Source organism: Gastrolobium bilobum, unplaced genomic scaffold, assembly GCF_033153095.1.
Source record: "Gastrolobium bilobum isolate Gb01-03AN ecotype WA unplaced genomic scaffold, APGP_CSIRO_Gbil_v1 utg23985, whole genome shotgun sequence".
NCBI lineage: Eukaryota > Viridiplantae > Streptophyta > Magnoliopsida > Fabales > Fabaceae > Gastrolobium > Gastrolobium bilobum.
Genome location: NW_026900108.1, coordinates 85,724 through 102,500, shown reverse-complemented (window position 1 = coordinate 102,500; position 16,777 = coordinate 85,724). Strand labels below are relative to the sequence as shown.

The following is a 16,777-nucleotide window of genomic DNA, read 5'->3' as shown; positions in this document are numbered from 1 at the left end:
TTGGGCCTAGGAAAACACAAAAACCAGACATGGAGCGTCTAGTGTCTATGCAACATGCCCAATACGAATCAGAAAAAAGCAGATGGGTGAAGATTGTTGTCAGATGGAAAGAATAAATCCTTACTAGGTGAACCTTTGATATATTGAAGGACTCTGGTGGCAGCTTTGTAGTGAATATCCATTGGATTAGCCTTGAATTGACTAAGTTGTTGAACTGGAAATGATATGTCTAGTCTTATGGTGGTGAGGTAAAGCAGTCGACCAACAAGCCTTCTATAAGTTGTTGCATCATGAAAAGGGGTGCCTTGTTCTTTCTGTAGTTTGAGAAAGGGATCCATTGGTTTCATGGCTGGCTTAGCAGCAAGGAGGCCTGCATTGGACAACAATTCTAGAGCATACTTTCGTTGGTTGAGAATGAGACCTGATTTCGAACTAGCAACCTCAAGTCCCAAGAAAAACCGAAGGGACCTCAGATCCTTTATCTTAAAGAGATGGTCAGGTGACATTTAAAATATTGAATTTCATCTCCATCATTTCCTATTAGTACTATGTCATCGACATATATGAGAAAGGCAGTGAAAGAATTGTTGTGTTTTCTTACCAACAATGAATGGTCTGCTTCAGATTGAACATACCCCAGAAAAAAGAGTGAAGTGGTGAGTTTAGCATTCCATTGACTGCTATCCTATTTAAGGCCATATAAGGAACGTTGCATCTTGCAAACTTGATTTGATTTTTCAGGAGTGATGCCTGGGGAAAGCATCATGTATACATCTTCGTGTAAGTCTCCACGCAAAAAAGCATTGTTCACATCTAGTTGCTCTAGTATCCATCCTTTCGTTGTGGCAATAGAGAGGAGTATTCTGACAGTAATGAGTTTCACAACTGGGGAGAATGTATCAAGGTAGTCAATGCCTTCAACTTGAGTGTAGCCTTTGGCAAACAATCTTGCCTTGTAACGTTCTATTGAGCCATCTACCTTGTGTTTGATTTTATAAACCGACTTGCACCCAATGGGTGTGGTAATGGGAGGGAGATCAACAATGGACCATTTATGGTTTTGTTCTAGAGGTGTTATTTCCTCACACATGGCTTTCCTCCAACATTCGTGTTTAGATGCTTGGGAGTATAACTTAGGTTCAATACAAGAAGTAACATTGAGGCAAAAGTTCTTGTAAACAAAAGAACATTGGTTATAAGATAGTACCATAGAAAGTGGATAAACAGTAAAAGGAGAAGAACCTGAGAGGCTGAGACTGCATTGGTGCCAGAAGCAATCAATAGAGACACATGAAAATCCTGAAAATATTTTGTTGCAATATGAGGTCTGGACAAACGTCTGAGTTGAATATTTTGAGTTTGTTGAGGGTTGGCTTCTGGTATTGAAACTTGAGGAATGATTGGGTTTAGTGCAATGGGAGCAATGGCCTGAGGGGCAAGGGTAGGTTCTGAAAGGTCAATATCACAGCTAGGAATATGTTCAGGGATTTCTTTAAGTTCTAGAGCTAGATTGGATGATAAATCAAGTGCGGGGATGAAAGAAAAGGAACTTTCATAAAAGATCACATTTATGGATATTATAATATTGCGATTGGAAAGGTTAAACAAGATATATCCTTTTGTACCTTGTTTGTATCCAAGAAATACAGTTTTCTGGGCTCGAGGATCAAATTTAGTTCGATGACATTAAAGAGTAGTGGCATAGGCAAGACAGCCAAACACTCATAGATGTATAAGAGTAGGAGGTTTTTTGTATAGCAGCTCAAAGGGTGTTTTATTATTGAGATTTGGAGTACATAGGCGGTTGATTAGATGAACAGCATGGGAAACTGCATAACACCACAAGCTTAAGGGTAAGTTGGCTTGAAAAAATAGAGAACAAGCTACATTAAGAATGTGCTAGTGTTTACGTTCTGCAACCCCATTCTGTTAAGGTGATTCAACGCAATAACGTTGATGTTCTACCCCTTTGGAACAATAGAAATTATGCTCCATTATCACTCCTAACTATTTTCATAGAGGATTGAATTTGGTTTTCAACATAAGAAAAGAAGTACTTTAAATTTGTACGTGCTTCACTTTTGTCTTTTAAAAGGATAGCCATGTGAATTTTGTAAAGTCATCTACAATGGTTAAAAAGTAACGATGACCATGTGAAGAAATATAAGAAATTGAACCCCAAATATCTGTGTATTAGTTGGAAAGGAGCAGTAGCTTTAGATGTGCTAGACAAATGTGGTAGTTTTCATTGTTTAGAAAAATGGCAGACATCACAAGGGTTAATGTTATTACAAGAAACAAAGGGAAAATGCTTAAGACATATTGGTTGGGATGGGTGTCCAAGTCTTTGGTGCCATATCATCAAAGAATCAAAAGACACCTTATTGCAGGAGTTATCTTTGACAGGACACTCATGTGTTTGTTGCAGGATGTATAATCCCTCGATTTGCTTAGCTGAACCAATTGTCTGGTTGGTTGAAATCCGTCGAATGAGACATGTTATATTACGAAAAAGAATATAACAGTGAGTATCTCGTAAGAGCTTGGTAACTGATATCAAATTAACATGAAATGAAGGCACATAAAGAACATTCTTTAGAATTAGGGAGTTTGATAGATGTACATTGCCAGAATGAGTAGTGGATCTGGGCACCATTAGGAAGGGTGATGTGTGTGGGCTTTATAGGCTGGAAACACGAAAAAACGAAAGCTATGTACGTGATGTGGTCAGTAGCACCAAATGTCCAAAATCCAACGAGTTGGATCAATACCTGATGGTGTGCTATCAATGTTTAAGGCAGAAGTCTGCACTATATTTGTTGAATGATTTTGCTTTGAACGTTGCAAAAGTTCCAGTAGCTCCTGCCTCCTGCTAATGTTCTTTTAAAAAGGTAAGGTTGACATCAGGTTCTTGTTTGTCAACTATGTCATGAAATTCATCATCAAATTCATGAAAAGCAAAGTTTGTTGTAAGTGGTTTCTTGGATTTGTATCCAGGTGGAAATCCATGTTTGAGATAACAGGTCTCGATCATATGGTTGGTTGGTTTGCAATACGTGCAAAAATTACTTCCACGTCCTCTCCCATAGCTAGGGCAAATTTGTTGCGGTGATCGTCCATGAAATTGATTATTTGACTTTTGTTGCTCAGTGACATTGATGAATGATTGTGGCTCATTGGCTCCACTGACTCCTAGTTTCAAACGTCTTTCATTCCTGTTGAATAATGAGAGAAAAGACTTTGTTTACGCAAGGTAAAGGGTCAAGAAGCACCACATGAGCTCGTACATGTTCAAATTGAACATTCAGTGCCTTGAGAAACCTTATAACACAATCTCTTTCATAAGCATTCTTGATTTGTGTTGAAGCATCACATAGGCTTTTTGACCAAATAGGGGGTTTTTACCCATTTAATTTTTCTATCTGGTATTCGATTCCCGGTATTACCAATGGGGGTTGTTTAGTACCGCGGGGGGCAGTGGGTTTGCCCCCCGCCCCCAAAACAATGTTTTGTTTTTTGCAGCTAAGTTCCATGAGCCCCCCGAGGAACTGATACAGGTGTGCCAAGTGCCACAATCCTAGCTTTTCACTCATTCTTTGTTCTCCGTTCATTCATTAAAATACTAAACACGACTCATTAACCAATAAGCATTATGTAAAATCTTTACATATTATTAATTACACATGCCCATATTAGAGTAATAAAAAATAATTAATTTTAAAAAATTATAACAATAATTCACTAATTCATTAAATATTGTTTACCAAAAAAAAAGTCGAAATATTAATTAACATATTTTTACTACAACAAAATTATTACTATGCAGTAAAAATAGTAATTTCAAAATTACAAAATTATGCAGTAAAAATTTTGTTGCAGTAAAAAATATCACTAATTTATAGTAAAAAAATTTGAGTAAAAATAGTAATAAACGAGGAATAATTTTGTTACAGTAAAAATAGTAATAAACGGGGAATAATTACTATTCATCTAAATAGTAATTTTGTAATTTAGAAATTACTATTTTACATAATGTTTAGTGGTTAATGAGTAGTGTTTAGTATTTGAATGAATGAACGGGGAAGGAGGAATGAGTTAAAAGATGGGATTGTGCCACTTGGCACACCTGTGTGAGTTCCCAAGGGAGGGGTCATGGAACTCACCTGGAAAAAAAAAAAAAAAACACATTGTTCCGCAGGGAACGGGTGCGAGACTCAAACCCGCTGCCCCCCCCCCCCCAGGTACTAAATGACCCCTATTGGTAAATATCGGGAATTGAATACCAGATAGGGAAATTAAAGGGGTAAAAACCCCCCATTTGGTCAAAGATTCGCATTACATGTACATGATGGCAAGACACAGGTTGTAGACTCTCAAGTTCATCCCATAGAATTTTTAACTGAGTGAAATAGTCAGAAACGAACCTATCTCCCTATTGAAGCTTGAAGATCTGAGATTCTAAAAACATCTGTTTGAGAAAATCTATCTTGGAGATTCTTCCATACATAGTTTGCTTTGTCCATCCACATAACTAATTGAGCAATTGATTCTGTGATGGATCTATGTAGCCAAGAAACCACCATCGTATTACACCTCTCTCAAGCTCCAAATAGAGGATCATCTGCATTCGGTTTGGTGATAGTTCCATCAACAAATCCGATTTTGTTTTTGGAGAGTAACGCCATGCGCATTGATCTCTGCCAAGTATGAAAATTCTTTTCATTCATCGGCTGAGATACTAACACCAACGATGGACTTTCATTAGGATGGAGATAATAGGGATTGGAAAGAGAATTGAGATTTTCTGGTTGATTTGCCATGTCAAAGAAAGAGAATCTTGCTGAGAAAACTCACGGAGAAAGGATAGACGAGAATAGAGGAAAGGATTTGGATACCAGAGCTCTAGATGAGCTCTGATACCATATTACAAATCGATAAAGCAAATGAAACTGAAAAGTTCTCATTGAATGAATACAAGCTGGTATATATAAGAACCAGTTGCACAAGATACAAACGTCTAGTATTGGCGGGAATAGTAAAACTAACGCAACTGCATTTGGTTACATAAACAAATCCATGCAGTGCCTGAGACAAAAATATTACACGTGCATAAAATACATAGTAACTAATATATTAATCAATATTTATAAATATACTATAAAAAGACACTGAACAAATCAACAAACAAAAACCAAAATCACATTCAGACCTTGACCACAATATCAGACTTTGTTTCAGCAAGTGAGTCCCGTATATTCTGAGCCTGAGCAGGTCCCTGATAAATACAGTGACTAGTTAATAATCATATTCACTTGAAAATACACATTTTAAATGTGTGCTTATAACATTTTAACTTAATTTAAATCATTTAAATAGAATTTGTTGATTACCTGTGATCCCCACCCGATAACACCAATCTGCTTAATCCCCTTGAAAGAATCCGGCAACAAATGGAACAAATCCCTACCTCCTCTTACGATGTACTGAAATTAATCCAAACAATAATCGAAACAAGTTTAACATTCACGTAATTATGGAAATGTGAGAAAGCATTCGAAGAGAAAGAAAACCTCATCGTGTCCGGCGAGGCTAATCTTCTCCTTCTTGAAGACGGATGTGCTGAAATCGAGCGAAGCGGGAGGCTTTATCGCCGGCGCCGACACCATGCGAGCTCCGAGGGCTGGGCTGCCGTAGGCTGCGCCGCATCGGCGAAGCCTTAGGGATTTGAAGCCGAGCTTCGAAGATGAAGGTTGCAATGCGAGGTTGGTGGTAGCGAAGCTTCTGGTGACCGGTTTAGCTAGGGTTTCGGATGCGGCGGAGATTGCCGGAGAGCACGACGTTGCAGCCGCCATTTTGGAAGAAGAAACAGAAGCTGAAGCAGAAGCAGCTACAAAGAGTGGAAGAGAGAGAAATATGCGTACTTTTTGATTCAGTCTTTTTTATATTGAGAGAATCGAGGGGGCTGTGCTAACGTGCACCGAATTGTAACAACGCACTCTTGGTTCGGGTTGTGGATAGTCCGTTATCCTTACCCGGATTTGTCTAAAACATTATTAAATAGATTCATCACCTAACCCCTCTTAGTGTGAGCCAGCGTGCAAGTTTAAACCGGAAGAATTTTATTCCTGTGGGTTCATCTAAATTAACTCAAATTAGTTGTGTTTAGTAAGTAAATTTCAGAGATGGAAGAGTCAGACCAAACGGATTATATTTACTATTTTTTATTTTATAGTAATTATTAATTTCAGGGTCTCGTACTTTCTATTTTTTGAGTGTGTCTTTTTTCTTGCTGTTCTTCACTTTCACTCACAGGCTCACAGCCACAACAGACTTGCAGTGATTTTTGTCTTTGTAATTGCCTTTTTTTATGTATCTTCGTTGTATTGTGTTTTATTGAAGATTTTTGTAATTTTTATTTTAATTTAAATTTGGTTTATTGTCTGTATGTATATATATATACCCATTTTAAAATAGTATAGGTCTCGTTAAAAGATTCGTTTAGAAATTAAGAGCATGTTTAGATCCTCTTATTTTTTAAGTTATAAGCTACTTATAAGCTAAAGCTAAAAAAAAGAGCTTATAAAAAAAAACTAAAAGCTGTTTGAAAATTACATAAAAAATTTAGCTTAAAAATTATTTAAAAGCACATATTTCACGAAAATTATCTCTCTCTATCTTTATCACTCTTCATCTTAAAAAAAACACATAATTCAAGAAAAACAGATAAGAGCTTAAAAAAAAGCTTCTCCTAGGAGCTTTTAGTTTTCAGCTTTTTTCTTCATTATAAAAAAAAAAGCTTTTAATTATAAGAATTTTTTCCAAAACCTGATTGGCCTATGTTGCTGTACATAGTATAGAAGTCCCACATTGAGTGTGTCTCTTTGTATTCTTCAATTGGTTTGCTATATAATAGCACCAATGTTGTGTAGTTTAAATATAACAAGGATTACAATGAATACCTCTTGTCTCTTGGTGATTAACATGGTATCAGAGCCTAACAAGAGGAATCTTAATCCGCGCTTTTTTTTTTCCGGTGGACCACTGTCTGCTTAGTAAAATATTTTTTTTTCTTTCCCCGGAAATAATCATATCTGTCAGTTTCCGGCTTCCATATATCGTCTACGGACCTGTCTGATCACTGCCGCCATTAGGCACCACTATCCATCGTCGTTGACCGCCGTCCACTGTCGTTGACCGCCGTCCACTGCCGTTGACCTCCGTCCACCGCCGTTGACCGCCATCTCCGGCGAGTTTTCCGGTGAAACCCATATCGATCTGATCGCCACGAGAAGGCGCTCCTTTCTGTCCAGGACCCATCCTCAGATCCTCCTACACGCGCTCTCACGCGCGTCAAACAGCGGCTGCAACCCGTTTTGTTGCAGCGGCGCGTCCCACTCCGGTTGGCCGTCGGACCACCACGGTTCCCTTCGTCTTCTCCTTGCGCACTTGGATATGTCCTCACTTTGTTGTTTCGACTTCGTTTCGGCTTCCTACGGTGTCTTTTCCCTTGCTAGTCACTATTCACAGGCGGTTCTTTGCTTTTCGTTGCTGGTTCCATCGCTGGACTCTGTTTGGTCTACGTTGCTTCGCATTCCACCTAAGACTTCTATGGAGCCTGCAGTATCTGCTCCCTCTTCAATTGACCCATCTGCCCTTGTCTCCAAGGGTTTTGCACGTGGAAGCAAACCCTCTACGAGACGCTTTCTCTGCACTCATTGCAAAAAGCCGGGCCATACTATTGATCGTTGCTGGGATCTTCACGGTCACCCTCCTCGCTCCACTCATTTTGCTCAGACTACTGTTCCTGCCTCGGACTCTGCCTTGATTGCTGGATCACAGCCACCTCCTGGTACCACTGCCTCTAGTGCACACACGGGTAATTCCTTTGCTAGTGTTTCTCACTCGCCCTCTCTTGGTCCATGGATTCTCGATTTTGGTGCATCTGACCATATTTTTGGTAATAAGTCTTTATTTACCTCTCTCTGTACGTCTGGTCCCCTGCCCAGTATCACTATGGCTAATGGGTCACTGGTTCAGTCCCAAGGGATTGGCACTGTTCTCCTTTTTCCTTCTATTCCCATTGCGAATGTGCTTTATGTTCCTCATTCTCCTTTCAACCTTATTTTCATTAGTCGCTTGACTCAATCCCTTGACTGTATTATTTCTTTCACTAAAGAGTCTGTCATTTTGCAGGATCGGAGCTCGAGGAGGACACTTGGCGTCGGATCTGAGTCCAATGGCCTTTATCAGCTTTCAACTTCTGTTCCAGTGTGCTCTGTTGTGGATTCTCCGCTTACTATCCACGCTCAGTTGGGTCATCCAAATCTTGCTAAGCTCCAGAAGATGGTCCCACGTTTCTCAAATTTATCTAGTTTGTCTTGTGAGTCGTGTCAGTTAGGGAAGCACACTCGTAGTTCGTTTCCCGATCGTGTCAGTCGTCGGTCTTCGTCTCCTTTTGCTTTAGTTCATTCAGATATTTGGGGTCCTAGTCGTACCGTTTCCACTATGGGGTACAGATATTTTGTCACTTTCATCGATGATTATTCTCGATGTACTTGGTTATTTTTAATGAAAAATCGGTCTGAATTGTTTTCTATTTTTAACAAGTTCTTTAATGAAATCCTTACTCAATTTGGTGTTTCGAAGTGACAATGATCGTGAATACTTGTCTCATCAGTTTCAAACCTTCTTTTCATTTCACGGCATCCTTCACCAGACATCATGTTCACACACCCCTCAACAGAATGGGGTTGTTGAACGCAAGAACCGTCACCTAATTGAGACTACTCGGACACTTTTGTTACATGGTCATATCCCATTCCAGTAATGGGGCGATGCTGTCCTCACAGCTTGTTATCTCATTAATCGGATGCCTTCCTCCGTACTTCATAATCAGGTACCACATTCTGTGTTGTTTCCCCATCAACCTTTGTACCCACTCACTCCTCACATCTTTGGTTCTACTTGTTTTGTCCATAATCTCAGTCTTGGTCTTGACAAGTTATCTGCTAAGTCACATAAATGTATTTTCCTGGGTTACCCTCGCTCACAAAAGGGTTATCGTTGTTATTCTCCTAGTCTTCGTCGTTACTTTGTCTCGGCGGATGTTACATTCTTTGAGTCTATTCCATTCTTTGACTCCTCCTCCCATCCCAGTGATTATGTTGCTACTCAGCTACCTTTACCACATGTTTCAGTTCACTATATACCTTCACCATCTCCTTCTTTCGATGTCCCCGTCCCTGTTCCCGCCCCTGTTCCCCCCCTCCAGGTCTATCATCGTCGGCAACGTCCCCCTGTTCCCCAGAACCCTGCCCCCACCGAGTATGCCCTTTTTGTTACTGAGGCTCCTGTGGACTCACTTCCGTCATCATCTCCTCCGGCAGCTCCGATCCTTCCGTCTGACATTGATGTGCCCATTGCACTCCGGAAAGGTACTCGTGATTCTTGTCCCCCTCCCAGGTATTTAATAAATTTGAGTTATCATCGTCTTTCACCATCCTATTTTGCTTGCCTCTCTTCTCTTTCTTCTGTATCTGTTCCTAAGACTACAGGTGAGGCGTTATCACATTCTGGTTGGCGACAGGCCATGATTGATGAGATGAGTGCACTTCAGAGTAGTGGTACCTGGGATCTGGTTCCCCTTCCCTCTGGGAAGTCTGTTGTTGGTTGTCGATGGATATACACGGTTAAAGTTGGTCCGGATGGTCAGGTGGACCGTCTTAAGGCCCGCTTGGTGGCTAAAGGTTATACTCAGATATTTGGCCTTGACTATGGTAACACATTTTCTCCCGTGGCGAAAATGACTTCTGTTCGCCTCTTTATTACTATGGCAGCCATTCATCACTGGCCTATGTATCAGCTGGACATAAAGAATGCTTTCCTCCATGGTGATCTTCGGGAAGAGGTTTATATGGAGCAACCTCCTGGGTTTGTTGCTCAGGGGGAGTCTAACCTAGTTTGTCGTCTCCGAAGATCCTTGTATGGTCTAAAGCAGTATCCCCGGGCTTGGTTTGGAAGGTTTAGCACTGTTGTGCAGCAGTTTGGCATGACTCGAAGTGAGGCTGATCACTCAGTCTTTTACAGACACTCTGATTCAGGTTCTATTTATTTGGTAGTATATGTTGATGATATCTTCATTACAGGTAATGATACTCATGGCATAACTCAGATAAAACAACATTTGTGCCATCATTTTCAAATAAAGGACCTTGGAAGACTCCGATATTTCTTAGGGATAGAAGTGGCCCAATCCAAAGATGGCATTGTACTATCACAGAGAAAATATGCTATGGATATTCTTGAGGAAACAACATTGTTAAATGCTAAGCCCGTTGATGCTCCTATGGATCCAAATGTCAAGCTTTTACCAAATCAGGGGGAGCTATTTTCTGATCCAGAAAGGTATAGAAGATTGGTTGGGAAACTAAACTATCTCACAGTTACTCGACCAGACATTTTCTTTGCAGTCAGTGTAGTAAGTCAGTTCTTGAATTCTCCCTGTGAAGTTCACTGGAATGCAGTAATCCGCATCCTCAAGTACATCAAGACTGCTCCTGGCAAAGGTCTTCTCTATGAAAACAAAGGTCATACCAGAGTTGTAGGATACTCAGATGCTGATTGGGCAGGTTCTCCTATTGATAGAAGATCCACTTCTGGGTATTGTGTATTCGTTGGAGATAACTTGATTTCCTGGAGAAGTAAGAAGCAAAGTGTAGTTGCTAGATCAAGTGCTGAAGCAGAATATCGCTCCATGGCCACAGCTACCTGTGAACTCATCTGGTTAAAACAGCTACTGAAGGAACTCAAGTTTGGAGACACTGGCCCAACATCTCTCATTTGTGATAATCAAGCTGCTTTGCATATTGCTTCAAATCCAGTGTTTCATGAAAGGACTAAGCACATTGAGATAGATTGTCATTTCCTTAGGGAAAAGGTTCTCTCAGGAGATATAGTCACTCGTTTTGTCAACTCAAATGATCAATTAGCTGATGTATTTACTAAGTCTTTGAAAGGACCTAGGATAGACCAGATATGTAACAAGCTTGGTGCATACGATCTATATGCTCCAGCTTGAGGGGGAGTGTTGCTGTACATAATATAGAAGTCCCACATTGAGTGTCTCTCTTTGTATTCTTCAATTGGTTTGCTATATAATAGCACCAATGTTGTGTAGTTTGAATATAACAAGGATTACAATGAATACCTCTTGTCTCTTGGTGATTAACAGCCTAGCTCATGCTTATAAATAGCTTCTAGCTTAAAAAGAGAGAGGATCCAAACAGGCACTAAGTCTATTTTAGAATATCTAACTTTCAAGCTTCTAGGTCCGACTCTTATCTTTTAATAAATAATATTTTATTTTAATAAAATAATATCTTGTTATTTTTTAATAGAATACAATTTTTAAATTTTTATAATTTTTTCTTTTTTCACATGACAAACACATTTTTTCTTATCCGAAATTCTTTCGTCACCACCACTTTTCTCTTCTCTGCCAAATTTCGCTATTCTTCATCCCCTTCTCCACTTCTCATGCCTTCCAAACTATCCATAGTTTATCATCAACTCTCAAGACTTTCACATCTGATAGTAAGTCATTATTCCTTGTACCTTTTTTTTTGACAAAATAGCTTCTTTCCAAAATTTTCATTAAAAAAATAACATATTATTGTTATGAATGTGGTTTTCATACTCAATAGGGGATAAAGTGAATATTACAAAAATTTCACAAAAATCCCCTTCTAGTTTCTAAATTATCATTTTAAGCAAACTTCAATATATGAAAAGCTAGTTAATACATTTAAACAATCTATAACATATAATATATCATAATTATGAAGAAGCAATTAAAGTGCTAGAAATAAAGAGTGAGAGTTTAGAAAAATGCAAACTCAATATATCCTGGTTCAGTCACTACCACTTATGACCTACGTCCAGACTGAAGTCGATCAATGAATTCTTTCACTATTCGTCAAGTTTCACGGGTGCTTGACAAACCACTACAACCTACCAAGACTTCGAGCTCTTGAATGTCTTTCACTCCAAATTTACTTATGTATTTAGGTACTCTCAAAGACAATGGGTCTCACAACCTTTTCAACTCAAGAATACAAAGGATGAAGTGTTTGGAAATAAATATGCACTCTCAAAGTGTGGATATACAACTTGAATCACTATAGGTATATAGATTTTCACAATATAAGCTCAAATATGTTTGATTTTTGAAAGATATGAAACAATATGAAAATGATAGTGTAAAGACTATCAAAGTATGCTTAAGATGTGTAGGAATGATGCCCAATTAGTTTTGGAGTTATTGAGAATGTATATATAATGATTTTTTCCAAAATTAGTCATTTATAATTGTTATCAATGTTATTAGAACCGGACCGATCATTGAACCGGCCGAGATACCGAGTCACTAGGTCAATGGTTCAACCAGTGTCTTACTGGTTGAACCGCATAACCCAGATATATATATAAATTTATATTTTGGCTTTAATGTTTCTACAGTGAATGTAGATAAGTTATCTACATTCGCTCCTAAAATGATGTCGTTCTGGGTTAAAAAATTTAAAAATTATAATGAAAAAGATTATTATAATCCTGAAATAAATTATAATTACAAAAATACCTTGATTTTCCCCTTAAAATGACTTCGTTTTGAGTTCAATGTAGATAAGTTAACTAACTGTAGAAAAAGCGAACCATTATATTTTATACTTAATTATATAATAAATATTTTAAATGGTGCAATTGAAACAATAACCTGATGTAGTCTAGTAGTAATTACTATGTTGTATATCCTCAATGCAATGGTTATATAATAAATATATTAAATGGTTCATTTTATTCAACAAGTGAGGTAGCCTAGTGGTACGAAGTGGCGCTCCTCACTGCAAAGAGTTTGCGAAAATTGGAATGTTTTGTAACACAATGCAATCTACCATATACTCTCATATATAAGTCTAAGTCCTAAAGATATATTTTAAATATGATTTTAGATCTTTACTAGAACTTGATGCTTTGACTTGTTGGATATGACAATACTTGACAATTTGTTGGTTTTGCTTCTTTTTCACCATTGTTGTGATATTTGATCTTTTCTTAGATATTGTCCATGGTTTGTTGCCTTTTACCTTAGTTTTTTTATTATTCCTTGCTGGACTTGATTGAATTGCTCTTGACTCCATGTTATTCTCAAAGCTCATCTATGTTGTTGCAACTTTGATATCATTAATCTTCTTGTGTGGCTCTAACATCATCTTCAATCCTTACACATGATTAATGTTTTTTACTCTTGACCAAGGTTGTTGCCTTTTTGTTATTATCAAAATGTACCTTATATCTATAATTATTAGGCTTATGGATATTGTATGTGTCTATATATCTTGTTCTTGTTTGTTGGGAATGTGTTTATGTGTTTTATTTATTTATTTTATTTGTTTCCCTTTATTTATTTAATTATTTCTCTTGCAAAATTTATATAAGTTGGTTGGGGGATATCTTATAGTAAATTCCCATTCTCCATTTTTATTAGTTTGTAATACAACTCGATTTGATTAATTGTTTTTTATTTTCAACTATGTAATTAAATTAACAATAATTTGGGTTATGTTCATCTATTGTACAAAATAATTATAACCTATAATTTACAGAGTATAATGTATTATTTTTTAAGGCGTGATAGTCTTAATGAGTCAACCAAACCTTGTTTGTTTTTTAGAAAACAAGTCAGACCAAATTTATAATTTGGTTTGTATCACGTTAACAAGCTAAATCAGGTTTAAAATAATTTACATAGGTTTAGTCTATTTAAGTTAAAATGTGATATAATCTCTCTCATTTACACCCCTAATATTGAGCATCATTAAATAAAGAGTCATTATTTAAAAGATTATATGTATTTAATAATATGACTAATATGATTAAATAATATTGTAAATAAATTTTATTTTCACTATAAATAAAACTTTTTTTTTAAATACGTAGTTTTTTTATAACGTATATATTTAGTTTTGTTAAGTGTGTTCTTAATTTAATGTCAGTAAACGGATAGAGAAATTTTTGTAGTTCTTTTGTACTGAAAATCTTAATTAACATTTGTGTAAAATTTCAGTGTGAAAAGTAAAACTCTTGCAATAAAATGATTGCAGCAAGTAAATTAGTAACTTGATCTATGAAATTATTTTTAATTATAATTTAACTTCTTAATTTAATTACAATATGAGTTAATTCTTAAATTTATAAAATTCATATTAAGTTATAAAATTCATTTTAAGTTTTTTTTTTGTATAGATTGAAGTAAGGTACAAAATGAACTACCTTGGTGGAAATTTTATAAATTTAGAGACCAAATAGACCAAAAAAAAATCAATAAAGCTCGAAACTTAACTAACATTGTGCTTATTTTTTTTATCATTGGTAGTAAAGATTAAAAGAAGTTTTTTTTTTTAATTTGCAAGATTAACCAAGAAGAAAATGAACTATGTTGTTTTTTATTTTATTTTTGTGTACAACTATGTTATTTTTTTAGTTTCTCTCATCGCATTCCAATTTTGGTGAATAATTATAAAATATAGCGGTAGCTCTCCGGCTGCAACATTTTATCGCTTTTGTTCAAACTCAAATTCCTGATTAATGAAACAAGTTTTTTTTTTTTTTTCAAATAAGTTCTGTATCATTTAAATTAATTATTATTGTAATTAAATGGTGGTAACTCAGTTGACAGCAAGAGAGTTAAGTAAGTGAAAATGAAATGAAAGGGTTTTAATATCTTTATCTCTGATCCGCCCCACACTCTGAATTAATCCCATAATCGACTCAAAGAGTCAAAATTTGTAGAAATACCGAGAGGAGTCAACTCGTTTAAAAAAGATAATTAAAATTAGATTAACTCCAAAATAAAATAAAATAATGATTGTTGTTCTTCTTATTTCTTTCTCTTTTCTTCCTTTCAATCCTTTTGACAATTGAAAAATGGCATATAAAAGCATCTTTTTGTTTTTCACCGGCAAAAAAATTAAAATATTATTATTTTAATAAATAATTACGAATATATAGTTGTTTCAAAACTATCTATAAATTTATTGCACTCATTCACGTCCAAATTAGGCGTGACTATTCACACCCAAATTAGGCGTGACTCCCAAGGCATTCACGCCTAAATTAGGCGTGACTCGTCTGGTGTTGACACGTGGCACAAAAAATTAATAGTTTAATGTAAAACTTTATAAGGCCATAACTTTTGACTCGGGTATCCGAATGAGATAATTCTTTTTTTGATTCCACATAACTTTTCGAGATCTACACAATGACATCTCATTTGATATATTTTATTTCTCACAAACACAATTCAAATTTGCAACAATGATACTATAAAGATGACACCAAATTGGATTAACTCATCTATAAAAAAGATGGCACCAAATTTCCTATTAAATACAAAACGCAATCAGCTCCTATTAAATACAAAACACAATCAACTCCTATAACATTAAATTCAAAATTCAAATAACCTCCAGCAAATTTATTTGAATTGGCGACAATCAGTAACCAACTCATAAAATCACAACGCAATCAGCCCCTGTTAAATACAAAACACAATTAACTCCTATTAAATACAAAATACAATCAACTTATTGGAGGTTATTTAAATTTTGAATTTAATGTTATAGTACCATTATTGGGCGTGAATGAGTGCAATATATTCGTAATTAGATTCAAAACGGCAACTTATTCGTAATTAATTATTAAAATATTTACAAATTTATATAATATTCTACCAAGTGTTTAGAATATTTATTTAATTATTTTCTTTATTAGTACAGATTTTTGAAATTGATTTTTGAGTTTAAATCACAAACTAAATCTTTATTTTGTTTTTCTTATTAATAATAATTTTTGGTAATACATATATAATACAATTATTGCAAATTTGAATTATGTTTGTGAGAGATAAAATATATCAAATGAGATGTCATTGCGTAGATCTCGAAAAGTTATGTGGAATCAAAAAAGAATTACCTCATTCGGATATCCGAGTCAAAAGTTATGGCTTTCCAAAGTTTTACGGTTCGTAAGTTGACTTTTTTTGCCACGTGTCAACACCAGATGATTCACGCCTAAATTAGGCGTGAATGTCTTGGGAGTCACGCCTAATTTGAGCGTGAATAGTCACGTCTTATTTGGGCGTGAATGAGTACAATAGATTCATAGATAGTTTCGAAACAACTATGTATTCGTAATTATTTATTAAAATAGTAATATTTTAATTTTTTTGCCGTTTTTCACCTGAATGTTCCTTAGCTAGTTAATGCCTATTTGTGAAGTATTACTTTTAATTTATCTTCTCATTATAAGCAGAAGTTTAACCAAACATAATTTTACAAAAGCTCTTATTGTTTGTTATAATGAATAAAAAAAGCAAAAATTATAAGCTTCTAAGATAAGCTTATTTTTAAGATATATACCAGTTTCTCAGATTTCTCATATTTATTTTTTAGTTTTATCTTTATTTTAAATTTATATTTATCAATTTTACACTTTATCTTAATAATTTATTCTAGTAACAAATTATTTTATCTTCTCTTTTTTTAAAAATCTCAGAATAATTTTATATAATCACCAAATAGCTTTTAATTCTTTTTTTTTAACTTTAATTAAAAATAACTTTTAGAGTGAATACCATTTTTGGTCCCTAGCAATATTAGCGAAATCCATTTTAGTCCCTGACAATATAAAAGTACCAAATCGGTCCCTAAAGTTATGAAAA

General features: G+C 35.7%; 1 protein-coding gene across 1 annotated transcript in view; it reads right to left on the bottom strand.

The window, feature by feature from the left end:
* Positions 1-5,891, bottom strand: part of LOC133295340 (ketol-acid reductoisomerase, chloroplastic) — a 9,908-nt gene extending 4,017 nt beyond the window's left edge. The window contains exons 1-3 of the mRNA XM_061494156.1: positions 5,571-5,891; positions 5,391-5,483; positions 5,210-5,275 (exon numbers count right to left, since the gene is read on the bottom strand). Of these exons, the coding sequence (XP_061350140.1) occupies positions 5,210-5,275; positions 5,391-5,483; positions 5,571-5,852 (441 nt within the window). The 5' untranslated portion in view covers positions 5,853-5,891. The remainder of the gene's footprint in view (positions 1-5,209; positions 5,276-5,390; positions 5,484-5,570) is intronic.
* Between the last annotated feature and the right edge of the window lie 10,886 nt (positions 5,892-16,777).